Below are 16,586 nucleotides of genomic sequence, written 5' to 3'. Positions count from 1 at the left end.
GAACGAGAGGACATGAAATGAGATTGAAGGGGGGCAGACTCAAGAAAAATGTCAGGAAGTATTTTTTCACGGAGAGAGTAGTGGATGCTTGGAATGCCCTCCCGTGGGAGGTGGTGGAAATGAAAACGGTAACGGAATTCAAACATGCGTGGGATAAGCATAAAGGAATCCTGTGCCGAAGGAATGGATCCTCAGGAGCTTAGTCAAGATCGGGAGGCGGGGCTGGTGGTTGGGAGGCGGGGATAGGGCTGGGCAGACTTATACGGTCTGTGCCAGAGCCGGTGGTGGGAAGCGGGACTGGTGGTTGGGAGGCGGGGATAGTGCTGGACAGACTTGTACGGTCTGTGCCAGAGCCGGGGTTGGGAGGCAGGGCTGGGGAGGTGAGGATAGTGCTGGGCAGACTTATACGGTCTGTGCCTGTGCCAGAGCCAGTGGTTGGGAGGTGGGGCTGGTGGTTGGGAGGCGAGGATAGTGCGGGGCAGACTTATACGGTCTGTGCCCTGAAAAGCATAGGTACAAATCAAAGTAGTGTATACACAAAAAGCAGCAAATATGAGTTATCTTGTTGGGCAGACTGGATGGACCGTGCAGGTCTTTTTCTGCCGTCATCTACTATGTTACTATGCCTATATTTAGATGCCTAGAGGGTATCTATGTGGCAGGTGTTCTATAAAGGAAAGTAGGCCTCTACATACCTCTGTATAATATTAGCATAGGATTTCAAGCTACTACTGTTAGTCTTCAAATGCTGCTTTCCTACTGCTCCAGCATATACGAACAAGTTGCTTGCCCCCTATTACCCTTCCCACAGTCTTCATTCCAACTCTGATAACCTTCTCTGTGTCCTGTCACCCTCAGCCCTGCACCTCTCCCGGGATAGCACCTTTAATTACCTAGGTCCCAAGCTTTAGAACTCTCTCTAATCTGCCCTTAAATCGCCTATGCTTTTACAGTCACTTAAAGCGCTTCTGAGGTCTCTTCTATTCTCTTAGTCCTTTGATTCTGCTTTTTCATGTTGTTCTATTCTCTCCTTTATGTTCAACCCTGTACTGTTGTTCAGCTTCCTTCTTTCCTTCCCATTTGCCCCCCTTTCCCCTCTCGTATGCCTCTATCCCTAGCCTGCCTTCCCCACATCTTACACTCTCCTCCTTCCTTTTCATCAGCATTAATTAGAATTTTTATTTTGTGTGTGTAAACTGCTTAGTCGCCTATCCAGGATTAATTTGCGGTATATCAAGTGTACAAATAAATAATCATTTATGTGTGTATTAGCGCATAAATGTTAGTGTCCTCTTTATAGAATTAACCCTTATATGGCCATCCATACTGTTGCGAAATGCCTAGCCACCCACCTGGAGCTACCCCACGGCCACTTAGAGGGTCTGTCCCCAGCACAGTTCAAGTCTGCTTGCACCTCCTGCTTGTGCTCTATACTAGCACCCTCCTCCCACCGACAGGATCACAGCTGCCTCTGGGTGAGTCTCCTGCTCTCAAATTATCCCCAGTGATTTCTAGGTTACTGGAGGCCACACTCCCAGTGGTCCCACAGTTCCCAGAAAACACTCACAGACTCAACACACAAACCACCAGGATTCTTTATCAGTCCAGACTTGCAGAGGCAATAAATTAAAAGGAATGTTTATTGTCTGAAAAATTGAACAGTGAAACAGAAAAAGTGCGATCAGCAGAACAATAACAGGTAACTGAAATATGGATCAATTATAACACTATCTAAACATTTGTATACTATCTAACTAGTACCTGGGAAGATCAGGACATATAACTGTTTACAGAACCTCAGCAAAGAGATCCTACTCTCTTTTCTTCCTGGCCAAGACTGAAGACAAAACCAGTAACTTCTGGGTAGCTTCAGACTCCAGCCCAATCAGCACATCACTGCATGTCTTTTCTCTGTAAACAGCTTTAAATATAAACATGTACCACCTGCTGGCCAAACTAGAGAAATACACTTCAAGAATTAAGGCAGTTTTACAGGCTTAAAAAAACACTGTTCTGTCATACATACCAACTATTAATCTCTACTATACTTTCCTCTCCCTTAGAGATCCTATGTGCTTGTGCTATACTTTCTTGAATTCAGATACAGTTTTCATCACATTGCGTCCTCTACTGGGAAGCCATTCCATGAATTCACCACTATTTCCATAAAGAAGTGTTTCTTCAGTTTACACCCGAGTCCATCCCCTTTCACCTTCATCCTATGACCCCCCTTGTTCCAGAGCTTCCTTTCAATTGAAAGAGGCCTGACTCCTCTGCATTTGTGCCATGGAGGTATTTAAACATCTCTATCATATCTCCCCTCCTGCCTTTCTTCCAATGTATACATATTGAGATCTTTAAGTCTGTTCCCATATGTTTTAAGACAACTATCACTGATCATTTTAGTCACTGCCCTCTAAATGAAGTCTCACTAGAAACTTATTCAGAGACATCAATACCTCCATTTTCCTGCTGCCCATGCCTCTTCTTTTGCACCCAAGCATCTTCTGGCATCTTTTTGTACCTGTTTTGCCACCTCAAGATTGTTGGATATGATCACCTCAAGGTTCTGCTCTACTTTCTTCTACAAAAATACTTCACTTCCTATACTGTACCTCTCCCATGAGTTTATACAGCCCAAATGTAAGGTCATAACTGGTACTCTGTCCAGCTTACCCCTTTGGTTCTCCTAAATTGTACTTATGCTCTCCCTTCACTTTTTGCAAGTGTTAGGTTAGAGAGGGCATTCCTGAGTCCCCTACCCCTTGGGACCTTCAGTGCCTTGGCCCCTGTTCTACAACTTCTATCTCTTGAAAATAGTGTCCTCTTCATGCATTCTCACCTTTCAAGTATTTACATGACTACCATATTCCCACATCCCTTCTTTTCTCTATGGTGTATGTATTTCACAAACATTGGGTGTTTCTGAAACTGTCCTAAACTGATTGTCTTCTTTTTTTTCTAACTAATCTTTCAAAGTCGCATCCTCTCTTTCGATTGCAGCTTCTTACTACTCCCTACACTTTTTCTCAGTCCCTGGCTATTCTCTGTCCTCATGTATATACACTGACGACATTCTGCTTTTATATTCCACTGACTCAGTCACCTCTTCCATTGCCCCTCTACAAAATTGTTTAGATGCAGTTGCTCATTAGTTGGCCACTCATCAGATTCTCCTTAATCCTAACAAGACTTTCGCATGTTGGATCACAAGTTGTCCTGTTGGTCCAACACCTCATCTTCATCTTTTTGGTACTAATATTACCCCAGTTCTGTCCTTTTGATACTTAGGTATAATTTTGGATTCCCAGCTATCATTCACACTTCATATCTCTTCCCTCCTCCTGTTTTTTTTTTTTTTTCATTCTCAGACAGTTGAGATGTGTGCATAACTTTCTGGATCATGATTCTTTCCACAGCTTGGTCCTATCTTTATTGATTTCTAAAATAGACTACTGCAATATCATTTAATATCATTTTTGCAAGACTTACTGAAAAAGAAAATCCCAAACCCTTCAGAATACAGCTATTCACCTTATTTGTTATGCCAAAAGGTACAATTCGGTTTCCCTTCTTCTAAAAAAAAAAAAAAATTGCTGACTGTACCTATTCTTCATCACATTCAATACAAAGTTATTTTACTCGCTTTCAAAGCCTTCCATCTTGGATTGCCTCCATATTTAGCTTCCCTGACAATTCCCTATTCTCCTATGTGATTACTCCGTTCCATCTATGACCACTGTATGGTCCTTCCTGGCTCAAAACTGGCTAAACATGAAAGCACTCAGCATAGTGCATTCTATTTTCTTGCACCTGGAACAATCTTCCACTTGAAATTCGTAGCAAATTATCCCTCCTCAAATTTAAAATGGCCATTAAATCCTGGCTGCTTAGGCAAGCCTTTGGATAATAGTGAGAGTAGGTGTTTCTGGTGTCTCCTATCCCTTTCCCATATATCTTGCTGTTTCTTATTCTCCTTATGTGGCTGTATATGTTTGGTTAATATGTGGTGTTTTACTTCCCCCACCTATCCTATTGATTATTGGAGTTCCTTTTCTCTGTCATTTATTGTTTTATTTTATTAGAATGTAAACCGCTTTGTTTTGTGCGCCAGCAAAAGTGATATAGTAAGTGCAAACAAAGAATAAATAATAATTCCTTTCTCCTTTGACTTCTGTGTAAAACTTGCACCATTTTGGTTACCTTTAAATGGACCTTGTTTGGCTTATTTGTAATCTTTCAGAGATACAAACTCGAGAATTAACACTGTCTTTTGCACAGATGCATTATTGATCTTTTATTTTTCACACTGATTATGCCTCTTCCTATGCACCCCAGATCCCACTAATTCTGGCTGTTGCCTAAGGCCCTAATTGTATGTTTTCCTATGTCAATCATTGGACACTTTCCAAGAAAGCTTGATGTGCTGGTTGGTGCATATCAGCTTTTCCCCACTTCCTCCCACTGTATACTTTCCCTCAGATTTAACCCCTCTTCCTCCTCCCCAAATGCTTAATGCATACACTTTATTACCTTGCATCTTAACTTCCAAGCATTCAATCACTGCTCTAGCTCTCATAGATCATTACTCATTCTGTCTACTCTCTGTGTTGGAAATCAGTCATTCAAAAATGGCAAGTTTTCCTTCTAACCTTTATGAAATATAAAAGATATACAGTAATTGAACTCACAATCAAATGGTAGAGATAAATATGATATCACAAGGTGGATGTGTGTGGGTTTTGTAATAGTGAATTCAAAATTACCAAAATTTTGCATACACAGTTAACCACAGTGTCTGAGCAAAATATCAAATAGATCTCCTTTTGCATGTTTTCATACCACTAAAGTAGTACATACATATTTTAATTTTTTTAATGATAGACTGACAACTCATTTTCATTTCTAAATGCCTTTAATTTACATGCTCTTTGTATTGGCCACTGGAGTTGGTTTGTTTTGAAAATGTATACATTCATTTCCATATTGATAGACTGTCTCTCTCGGAGTTACAACCTTTCTGTTGATTTTTCACCAGCCTGGCAATAAGATGGTGGCATCTGCTAAAGCTGCAGTACCTACAGTAGCTGACCAAGCTGCGGCGATGCAGTTAAGTCAGTGTGCCAAGAACCTTGCCACCAGCTTGGCTGAGCTAAGAACTGCAACACAGAAGGTCAGTTTCTTCGGGAATTGTTCACATGGAGGGTGATTTTATAAATGGATATTCAGATAGGAAAAGCATATAGGTACACGTTTTGCACTTATATTATAAAGCCAACATAGGTGTCTGTTTGCTTTATGAAATTACTGCAGGGAAATTAGGCAAAGAAACTTTTACGTTTGTTCCAAGACTGGTGTAATTGTAAGTTTGTATGTATTGCTAAGAATTGGCATTTTGCATGCATGTTTCATATAAAAGGTGCATAAGTACTATTCTCACCCTGGGAATTCCTACATATATATATGAAATATAATAGGCATTGTATTTCTTTTTATATTCTTTGTATGCACAGATATGCAATTTTATAGAAGCCTACTTGAGTTAATAAAATGCAGCTCTACATGCTCACGTGCATTACAAAGTTACCCCTTAATGTAAAAAAATGATACGAGAATGATTATGGCGCTTTAGCAGCAGAGATGAAATCTTGCTTCGGGTTAGCATGGTTCATTTAAAATGAAATTAAATGTGTATTTGCATTTCTCAGAATACTTATTTCTGGCACTAATATCTTAGTGGAGTGGAGGAGTAGCCTACTGGTTAATGCAGCGGACTTTGATCCTGGAGAACTAGGTTTGATTCACACTGCAGCTGCTTGTGACTATGGGCAAGTCACTTAACTCTCCATTGCCCCATGTACAAATAAGTACCTGTATATACTATGTGTAAACCACTTTGAATGTAGTTGTAAAAACCACAGAAAGGCGGTATATCAAGTCCCATTCTCTTCCTTCCCTTCACTATTATGAATATTGCTTGTTCCGGGGATTATTGTAGGCGAATACAGAGCCTGTGACTAATCTGCCTATGTGGTTTTCTCAACTTGTCTCAGTATGATTATCTCTAACTCCTTTGCCCTCTCCCATTGTTAGGAGGAGAGCAGTATTTTTATCTGCATCTCCCTCCACCTCTGCTGGCTTCAGTGTGGTCTGAACGCACAGAGATTATGGAACCACACATGTTCAGACTTCAGACAGAAGCCAGCAGATACAGGTGAGAAATGCTGCTCTCCTCTTGCCAGCTGGAGGGAGAGGGAAGAAATATCCTGCCCCAGTGAAAGCAGAGTATCAAAGAATGAATCCCAGAGCAGTGGCATTCCTGGGGGGGGGGGGGGGCGGTGGGTGCGGTCCGCCCCAGGTGCACACCGCTGCAGGGGTGCCGCGTGCCTGTCTGCTCTGCTCGTTCTGTGCTCCCTCTGCCCCGGAACAGGTTACTTCCGGGGCAGAGGGAGCATGAAACGAGCGAAGCAGACAGGCGCGCGGCACCCCCCCCCCCCCCCCCCAAGCAGGTAAAAATGTACCCGGGGGGGGTGTTTCCTTTCGCCGGGGGGGGGGGAGGGGTGTCCTTTCGTGGGGGGAGGTGGCCTTTTGCCGGGGGTGGGGGGGTCACTCTGCACCGGTGGGGGGGCGGGCGGGGCACTGCACCCGGGGGGGGGGGCGCATCAGCGATCCGCCCCGGGTGTCAGCCAACCTAGGAACGCCACTGTCCCAGAGTAATCTGGATTCATCTTCCATTAGTAATGGCCTTAAGTAGTTCTGGAGGAAGATGGTTTCTCTACTTCTACCAGTAGTGGATTATGGAAGCTCCAGAATAACACAATTTGTGTTTCTTGCTTTCCACCTCAAATTAATCTTTTGCTTTGTTCTGTATGCAGGGAATACCATAAAGAGTTGTTTGATTATGAAGTGTTGTTTTTAAGCTCCAGAAATTCCCTTGTCTGAGGACTGCTACTTTTGTTTTTCAGTTGTAAGCACAAATAGTGGTGGTGGTATATATGTAAAATGAGAGTATCCTGCATTACCGGCTTCTGTAGCCATAAACAGTGGGAATGTTTGCTTAGTGAGTAAGAAACACACTGCATTCCAGAGGCTGATGCTGATTTTCTTTTCTGCTTTGTGAAAAGGCTCACGAAGCTTGTGGCCCAATGGAAATCGACTCTGCCTTAAGCACAGTACAGACACTAAAAAATGAACTTCAGGATGCCAAGCTTGCTTCGTCTGAGGGTCAGTTGAAACCACTTCCAGGGGAAACGGTAAATTCATGCTTAATAATATTGCTATTTCCACACAGCTGGTTGTAATATTCATTCATTAAGGCCCCTATTTTCTAAACTGCGTTATGTGTTCAATATGTTGTTTTTTTTTAACATGTTAACTATTAATGTGGAGCTCAAAAAAAAGTTAACATGCTGCATTAAGGGCCAGATTCTATATAAGGCGCCTAAAAATTCTGCACGGGTAAACTTTTCCGCCTGTGTATTCTATAAGCAGCCCCAGGATTTAGGCGCGGTATATAGAATATGCTTAGTTGATATCCCATCACCTAAAACTATACACCTCCATTTACACCAATGAAAATGTGGCATAAATCCCTGCATAAATTACACGCACTGGGCCATATTCTATAACTATGTGTGTAAAATTTGGAACACCCACAAAACACCTATTTCCCCGCCTATAGCCATGCCTCTTTTGAGCTGCACACATTAGAATTTAGGTGCATTTCATTACAGAATGCACTTAACAAGTTGTGCGCGTAAATTCTAATTATTGCCAATTAGTGCTCATTATTGCTTGAAAAGTGCTGTTATCAATGCTGACTACCTTGTTAAGCCAATTAAGTTGCATGCGTTGTTAAAGAATATGCCTGGATTTGAGCACAAATCTCTAGGCAAGCTATATAGAATCTGTCAGTAAATGCCTAATGTGGGATTTCATGTTGGGGGGAGGCAGGGAAGTAGGTAACATGGAATGATCTGCTACACCTCCAGTGTTGTACTGCTTATGCAGAACGCAGTCAACCATAACTCCCTTCCCCTCAAGCGTGGGGAACATTGTCTACAATTACTGCAGAGGTTTTGCAGCTACTGTGAGTTCACTCTTGCTGTTAAGGCATGTTAACTGCAAAACCTTAAGCAGAATGGAGTAGCCACCTAGTGGTGATTACCGAGCTGAGAACTAGGGAAGCCGTCGTCAAATCCTGCTACTGCTCCTTGTGATTTCAGGCAAATCACTTAACCTCCGTTGCCTCAGGTACTTGTAAATTCTTTTAAGCTGGTGCCTAAATTTAGGTGCCAATAGTGTCCCTAGTTAATAGAATAGTAGCACTTACATGCATGATTGTCACCAATAATTGATAGTTATGCGCATGAATGATAGACATTATTCTATAAATTCTGCATCTAAATCACTTAGCTTGCAACTGTGAGTGGGGTGTATGTGTGGGAGGAGCATGAGTGTGTCACTAAGCAATGTGCCCAACTTACAGAATATTATCAGTTGCATGCATGACATGATGCACTTAGTCCAGCCATTGGGCTGTTATAAGTTGGTGCACCTAAGTTCTGGCACACCGGTGCAGCTTTGCACTAATATTCTATATTGGCTTAGGAGTGCCCTTTAGCCATGACAGAACTGGCGCCAAGTGCAACCCTTTGTGGTACCTAAAATGATTCACCAATTTATAGAATTGTCACCTTAAATTCAAAGCCCTCAGGAGACAGGGAAATACGTAGTGTACCTGAATTTAATTCACCTCACGCTCATACAGAGAAAGATGTGAGCTAAATCCAGGTAAATAAATGGTGACAATGTGGAGGGACTGAAAGAAATCTTGATGAACCTGGAAGACATGCTGAGCCAAATCGACATATTAAAGAGTAGTAAATCACCTGGACCAGATGGTATGTACCCTAGGGTACTGAAAGAACTCATACATGAAATTGCTGATCTTCTGTTAGTGATCTGTAGCCTGTCATTAAAATTGTCTGTAGTACTTGAATGCTGGAGGGTGACCAATGTAATTTGGTCATTTTTGAGATGGGCGTCCTCAGTTTCCATTATCGCCGAAAACCGGGGACGACCATGTCTAAGGTTGACCATTTCAATATTTATGTCGACCATCTCTAAGGGTGACCTAAATGTTGAGATTTGGGCGTCCCCAACCGTATTATCGAAATGAAAGATGAACGCCCATCTTGTTTCGATAATACGGGTTTCCCCACCCCTTTACGGAGCCGTCCTGCAAGGTGACCCCAGCCAGTCCGAGTCTTCGTAGACTTGTCCAAAAATCAAGGTCTGCAGTTCGCTTTTAAAGGTTGCAATGGATATGGAGAGGAAACCCACTTCAAATGAATGATGAAAGAAGACGACTGTGTATCTTATGGACTCCAACTTGGCAGATTTGGGGCCTGGCAAAACAAGACGGTGATCATTCAAGGAGCAGAGGAGTATAGTGGGCCAGTATAGAATTGTGAAACAAGATAAGTAATCTGAGGTGCCCAGTCTTGGAGCTTTAAATGTTAGCTTAGCCACCTTATGAATAATCTGTTGTTTGACCGGTAACCAGTGATGTGATCATTTTGGTGTGCATAACAGAGAAGATGGATGGCTGTGTTCTGGAGAGTTTGGAGTTTCTTTAGTTAAGTGCATGGAAGACAGGCAAATGCAATGTTACAGTAATCGAGGTGGGTCATGAAGGAAGAAAGAATCAATGCATGGAAAGTATTGTAATTGCAAAAGTGTTGAATAGCTCGGGGTTGATGGAAAATAGGAAACTAACCTTAGACAAGTGTGAGATTTGGGGCAAAAACGAAAGCAAATAGACAAGAATGATCCCTTAGTAACAGAAACTTGTAACCAGAATGATTGGGGTGCGGAAAAGGCTATCGGGAGGAAGATGACACAAGCATAGAGGCTAACTCTGTGGGTGCTTGAGCACCCTCAATATTGAACAAATATCTTGACTATGTCCAGGGAGAGGTAATTTCTGTTGAGTTTTGCACTCCCAATAATTTTGAAAAGTTTCCTTCTATGGACACAAGTGTCCCAGAAAACCAGCAGGCAACATTTTTGTCCTTATTTAATACTAGTTTGTGGCCAGATAGCCAATTTGCAACCAGGTCAAGACAGTTCTGAAGAGAGATGATTGATGGGGAATGAGGATAGGTAGGATAAATAAGAAAGATATTGTCAGCATAGAAATAGGCTGAAATACCAGTGGATTGAATGAGGGCCACGAAGGGATACAGAAAAAGGTTAAAAAGTAAGGGTACCTAGGAATTCAAATTTCTGACCAATTAGATTATACTCACTTAACTATATGAAACTTTTACACACACTTAAATCTGAGGATTTGAAACTCCATTCTGATGAAAATTTTATTTCTTAGGTAGAATTAACATATTTAAAATATTATATAGCGGATATATCAGAATTAGAAAAGGTTCAAAGAGGAGCGAACAAAATGATAAAGGGGATGGAACTCCTCTCGTATGAGGAAAGGCTAAAGAGGTTAGGACTCTTTAGCTTGGAAAAGAGATGGATGAGGGGCGATAGGAATGAGATCTACAAAATCCTGAGTAGTGTAAAACAAGTAGAGGTAAATTGAATTTTTACTCATTCAAAAAGTACAAAGACTAGGGGACACTTAATAAAATTACATGGAAATACTTTTAAAACAAATAGGAGGAAATATGTTTTCACTCAGCAAATAGTTAAGCTCTGGAACTCATTTCTAGATGATGTGGTAACAGTGGTTAGCATATCTGGATATAAAAAGATAACAAAGTCCATAGTCTGTTACTGAGATAGATTAGTAGCATGGATTGTTGCTACTATTTGAGTTTCTTCTAGGTACTTGTGACCTGGATTAGCTAATGTTGGAAACAGGATACTGGGCTAGATGGACCATTGGTCTGACCCAGTTTGGCTATTCTTATATATTTTTGTAATACAATAAATAGGGGCCTAGATCTCATACAGTTTGTAAAAAATTAACCTGTCTGAGAGTATGAGTGAGATCTCCCACACAAACTGCAGCTGGGTATAATGTGAGAGACTGAATAGCCCCTGTCGGCTACATTTAGCTAGCTGAAGATTGTAAGCATATGTGTGCTGCTTGTCTTGTTACCCATCAGCATTAAAATCAAGTGTATTACGTGATTTCCTTCATGGAATAGAAAATAGAAGCTAATAAGTTGTATGGCACCATCAGGTAGCAGTTAAAATCTTTGGTTTATTAGTTTGTTGATATTGGTCAAAAAAGCTATTTGCCAAAAAAGGTTCTGGTTTGTCCACGGCTTCTTGTAAATCCCCCTGTTGTGTAGCTGTCCTTTTAGTTATGCAGATACCATACTTTTTGCCCTAATGAAATCTTTTCTTACTTTCTGGTCTTTTGTAGTTATAATAGAAACACAATGAGGTTCTTATCCTACTTCGTATAAAAATGGTCAGCAAGATCAGAGCTTAGAATTTGATTTCCTTCTACAAAAGATATTGCATGTGGTGCTTTGTGTGCGTTTATTATGTAATGATCCAGATATTATGAAATGGTATCTGGGGTGACAGATACTTCCTTAATGTAAACATGTGTAATTTTTGTGGGCAACTTACAGCTGACCTTTGTACTGTATATTTTCACAGCTGGAAAAGTGTGCTCAGGATCTAGGAAGTACCTCCAAAGCTGTTGGTTCATCTATGGCCCAGCTTCTGACTTGTGCAGCCCAAGGCAATGAACATTACACAGGTACAACTTCGTAACTATTGCTGGGAACAGCATGCCAATTCAAAAAGATAGCTTAAGGAAAAAACAATTCATGTTTTACCTCACTCCTTAATTTTGTCTTTTCTCAAAATGATTGTGTGTCCCAGTTATTCTAATTGACTATTAGTCTTATTTTCTTGATTTTGTAATGGTGCAATTTAGTGTATTCTTAATTTTTTGTTTTGATATATGATGCCATCATAAAACAAGCCTGGAATCACAGGCCCAAAGTGGAAGGGTTGCTATGTGCTTTATTGTCCTTCGTTGGTTTGGTTTGGTACATCAATTAAATGAAATCAAGAGAGGAATTGAGGCACTTTCTTTCTTTGGCCTTCATAGTTGGGTTGGACAGGAGCTGAGCTGCTTTCTTTGGCCTTCATTTCTGTGAGTTTTGAACAGATCTGGTTTTATCAATGGCATACTTGAGTGATTATGATCCTGACATATATTCTGGTTAACAAGCAAAGTATTTATTCTACATGGAATTTGTAAGGCAATTGACTATGCCCAGTCATTTTTGTGCTAATTTTGTACATCCAGAAAAAAAAAGTTTCTTTAATGCCAAGGATAGCAGTGGTTAAGCCATTTATCTGGATAATGGTTTTGAATATAAGTGGTGTGCATTCACTAAAAGTTGAAATTTCAGTTTTTCCCGTGTCACCAAGAATACACCTGCGCAAGCTTGATTGAAAAATAGTTTGTATTCATCACAATGAGTTCAAACTCTGTGGGAAATTCAAGGAATGGCGCTGAAATTTAGGCTCTGGAATGATGCATGCTAAGCACAAATTCTGTAATGGCAGTTCTGCATGGAACTGGTGTTACAGAATGCTAGCCTGAGCCCCACATCTGCATGCCTTATGTTAGGTGCGAGCAGTTAACACCAGTTCAAAGACTGATGTAAATGCTCACACCCAACTATAGAGAGTTGGGCACATCAATGATAGTATTTTATAACATGTGTGCCTAACTGCCTGATGACACACCCTAGACTTGCCTGTGTCTCTCCTATGCCTCCCTTGAAGTTGCATGCAACAAGAGTAGAGTGGTAGCCTAGTGGTTAGTGCAGCGAACTTTGATCCTGGGGAACTGGGTTCGATTACTACTGCAGCTCCTTGTGACAATGGCAGGTCACTTAACCCTCCATTGCCCCAGGTACAAATAAGTTCCTGTATATACTCTGTAAACCGCTTTGAATGTAGTTGCAAAAACCACAGAAAGGTGGTATATCAAGTCCCATTCCCTTTCCCTTATAGTATAGCAACCAAGGGAACTTGTGCATAGAACTACTGATTGGTGCCAATTAGCACTAATAAAGGCCAATCACTGCCAATTGACTGTTAACGCCAATTAACAGACAGTTATTGAAGTAATGGACCTTATTCTATAAATTGTGCACACAATTTTGTGTCTAAGCAAAAAGTTGGGCCTCCAGCTTTATAGAATTTGGGGGTCTGTGTCTTTGCCCCGAAACAAAACTTTAAAAAAATTAATGAAATGTAATGTTTTAAGGAATAGTATAGAATAGCGTCTGTCAGAGAAAATACTACTTTATTAAAATCAGTACTATCCTGTGATAACTGGACATTCCTGAAGGGTTACAGAGAGATCACTGACTGGGACATGTGGTAATTTTTCTGTTAGGTGTTGCAGCAAGAGAGACTGCTCAAGCTCTGAAGACTTTAGCACAGGCGGCCCGAGGAGTTGCAGCATCCACCAGCGATCCGCAGGCAGCAAGTGCAATGTTAGACTCTGCGCGAGATGTGATGGATGGGTCAGCCATGCTAATTCAGGAATCCAAGCAAGCACTAGCTGCTCCAGGTGATGCAGAGAGTCAGCAACGACTAGCACAGGTAATAAGGCAAGCTCTGGTGAATGGAAAAAATTGCATGTATAAGGTTGTGGAGTGGTGTTTAGCTCTAGCACTTGTTATTTCTCTAACAGCTGCATGATGATGATTTTTGTTTTTATTGCCTAAGGGTTTTGTGGACATCTAAAAGGACAGCGTGTAAAAAACAGAGATTGGATCGATGTTCGCCACTCTGTTTCTGAGCATTTAGGTTTCCACATGTCCAAAGCTTTGTTTTTTCTTCTTCGTACCCACACTTAATGCAGATGTGCGATGTATAAATGAGGCTTGGTGAGACTGCTGTTGAGAGACCATTTTTGTAACAGGACAGGAAAGAAATAGACAGAGCTATTGCTAATCCTGCTATATTTAAAAAAAAAAAAAAATCCGAGATCCCCTTTCCATCATTCTTTATTCCTGTATTTCCTTTTGTATTTTGAGGTGGCCAAAGCAGTTTCTCACTCTTTGAATAACTGTGTGAACTGTTTGCCTGGACAAAAGGACGTGGACATGGCCCTGAAGAGCATTGGTGAATCCAGCAAGAAACTTCTTATTGACTCGGTAAACTAGACATTACTTTTTTTTTTTTAACTGGATTTAAAGTTAAGTTCAGTTCTCATTTCTGACAGTGATTTCCATGGTCCATAATAGTGAATCACGGGGAGGGGGAGATCTGTTTCTTATGCAAATATGAACATTCTTTATAATTGAATTCATTTTGACTGACCTTTGCTCTAGTAGCTTAATATTTTAAGAGCTGAGTCACTGAATCTCCCATATAGTATGCTATCACTAAGGGATGGATTGTCAAATTGACTAACTGAAGTAATTAAAAAGGTTAAAATCCCCCTCTGCTCTGAACATCTTAAAATCCCCCTCTGCTCTGAATGTCTTTTTTTGTTGTTTTTTGTTTTGATCCAAGTGGTTTCTTTCTGCTATTTCATACTTTCAGCTTAGTTGGAGCCAGGGCTGTGAGTCAGCTATGAAAACATTAGTTTACAAATATCTCCACCCAACACACTTGATCTGATAATCCCACAGTTGATCATTGCCTGCTAGCCATCCACCAGCACTCCTTCCAGAACCTGGCAATTGTGGTCCCTGAATTAAACCACTAGGTGCCACCTTTAAGCAATAAACAAGACCTCACCTCCACCCTCACCCCCAAGAGCTGTGAATATTGCCTCTGGAGGAAGCCCGGCTAACCTAGGACTGCTTGCATGACAATGCATATCAACATTTGAGCACCAGACTCAATTTAATTGGCCAGATGCTCAAGACACACACATTTAATGGGTTAAAAAAAAGGTTTGGGAACAAAGGAATGGCTAAGTTTGGGACAATATAGCTGGAAGAGAGGTTGGTACTTGGGAGGCGAGGGTAGTGGAGGGCAGACTTATACGGTCTGTGCCAGAGCCGGAGATGGGAGGCGGGACTGGTGGTTGGGAGGCAGGAAATACTGCTGGGCAGACTTGTACGGTCTGTGCCCTGAAAAAGGCAGGTACAAATCAAGGTAAGGTATACACATGTGAGTTTATTTTGTTGGGCAGACTGGATGGACCGTGCAGGTCTTTTTCTGCCGTCATCTACTATGTTACTATGTATAGCTGTTTAATATGAATTTTTAGCACTAATCATTTAAGTTACCAGTTTACACAGAATGGAAATGTTCCTGACTTAAATCTAGCTAGGATAATTTGTCTGGCTAGAATACAGGAGAATTTTGCTGCAGAAAATGTAGCTGGTTAGCTTTAACTGAAAATTTCAGTTAAGATACCTGACTAAAATCACCATTATGAAAGAGATGAAGGAGGTTTTTTTTGTTTGCTTATTGAATTTCTTTTATTTTAAACCTTAATGGCTTTGCTTCAATTGGTGGAAAGTACTACTTTGGTTGAAGGGATGCCCCAAGGGCACTACCTTAGGTGAATCTCTTCATAAAGGTGGTTAACAAATCTTAATTAGTCAATAAATAGCCCACTCCTGTGTTTGCATGCCAGAATATAAATATTTACCACCAAAGTGGTGGTAAATGTTTGTGGAACTTAACAGCTTCTTATACTGCTACTAGATGGCACACATCGCTTGGGGCACTGTTTACTAAAGGGCACTAGCGTTTTTTAGCATGTGCTAACTATGTAGACACCTATAGGAATATTATAGGCATGTACGCGGTTAGTGCATGCTAATGCTTAGTGCACGCTAAAAACGTTAACGTGCCACTAGCGCGGCTTAGTAAACAGGACCCTAGGTGATTAGGATTAGAGCTCAGGAGCTCATTATTATTCTGTTTGCATTAGTTGTATGTTTCTGCATGCTAACTCTTTCTGTGCACGTTCATAGACAAAATCCATGCTAAATTGTTCATGACTAGCCCACTTTTTAGTGTACATTAACTTATAACCAGCCTTTAGTAACTCAGGCCTACATCTCACATTTTAATAACTTTTTCAGTCATGTTATCTTTCTCTTCCCTCAACATTCAACTTATCTCCTACCCCACCCTACACATGTATATGTACTTTTTTCTGTAATTGTTGTCTGTGAAAGAGCAGCAGACACACATCTAGTTCAATGTTCTTCAGCTAGGTCCCTTTCAGAATTGTCTGTAAGTCTATTTCCATCATTTCCACGGGTTCCTCATTTAGCAGTTGCTGCTCTGACTTTTTTATGCATAGCTAAAACTATTTGCTTTATTGTATGGACTACACACATGTAAACGACCTTCTGCCCTTCAGAAAAGCACTGAAGACCCATCTCTTCACGATAGCCTACCCTAACGATCCAACCTAACCAAAACTTGCCCATATGATTCTTATTGACAATAGTTATTTTCTGACCATGTTCCCTATTATCCTTTTTGCTACCCCATATCCATTCCTTTCCATCTTTCTATGCCTAACTCCCAACGCTCATTTCCTTCTGAACCCAATTCCTCCTATGTTTAACTTACTTTCCGTTAACCCCATTAGT

The 16,586-nt window shown here is 41.0% G+C and overlaps 1 protein-coding gene across 1 annotated transcript in view; it reads left to right on the top strand.

Moving 5' to 3' along the window:
* The window catches only part of TLN2 (talin 2), a 523,010-nt gene that overhangs the window by 288,061 nt on the left and 218,363 nt on the right, over window positions 1-16,586 (top strand). The window contains 5 exon segments of the mRNA XM_030188409.1: window positions 5,039-5,173; window positions 7,125-7,253; window positions 11,644-11,746; window positions 13,409-13,617; window positions 14,055-14,174. Of these exon segments, the coding sequence (XP_030044269.1) occupies window positions 5,039-5,173; window positions 7,125-7,253; window positions 11,644-11,746; window positions 13,409-13,617; window positions 14,055-14,174 (696 nt within the window).

The sequence above is a fragment of the Microcaecilia unicolor genome, chromosome 1 (assembly GCF_901765095.1).
Source record: "Microcaecilia unicolor chromosome 1, aMicUni1.1, whole genome shotgun sequence".
NCBI classification, from domain to species: domain Eukaryota; kingdom Metazoa; phylum Chordata; class Amphibia; order Gymnophiona; family Siphonopidae; genus Microcaecilia; species Microcaecilia unicolor.
The sequence above is the reverse complement of the archived record's forward strand: the minus strand, read 5'-3'. Positions and strand labels throughout refer to the sequence as shown.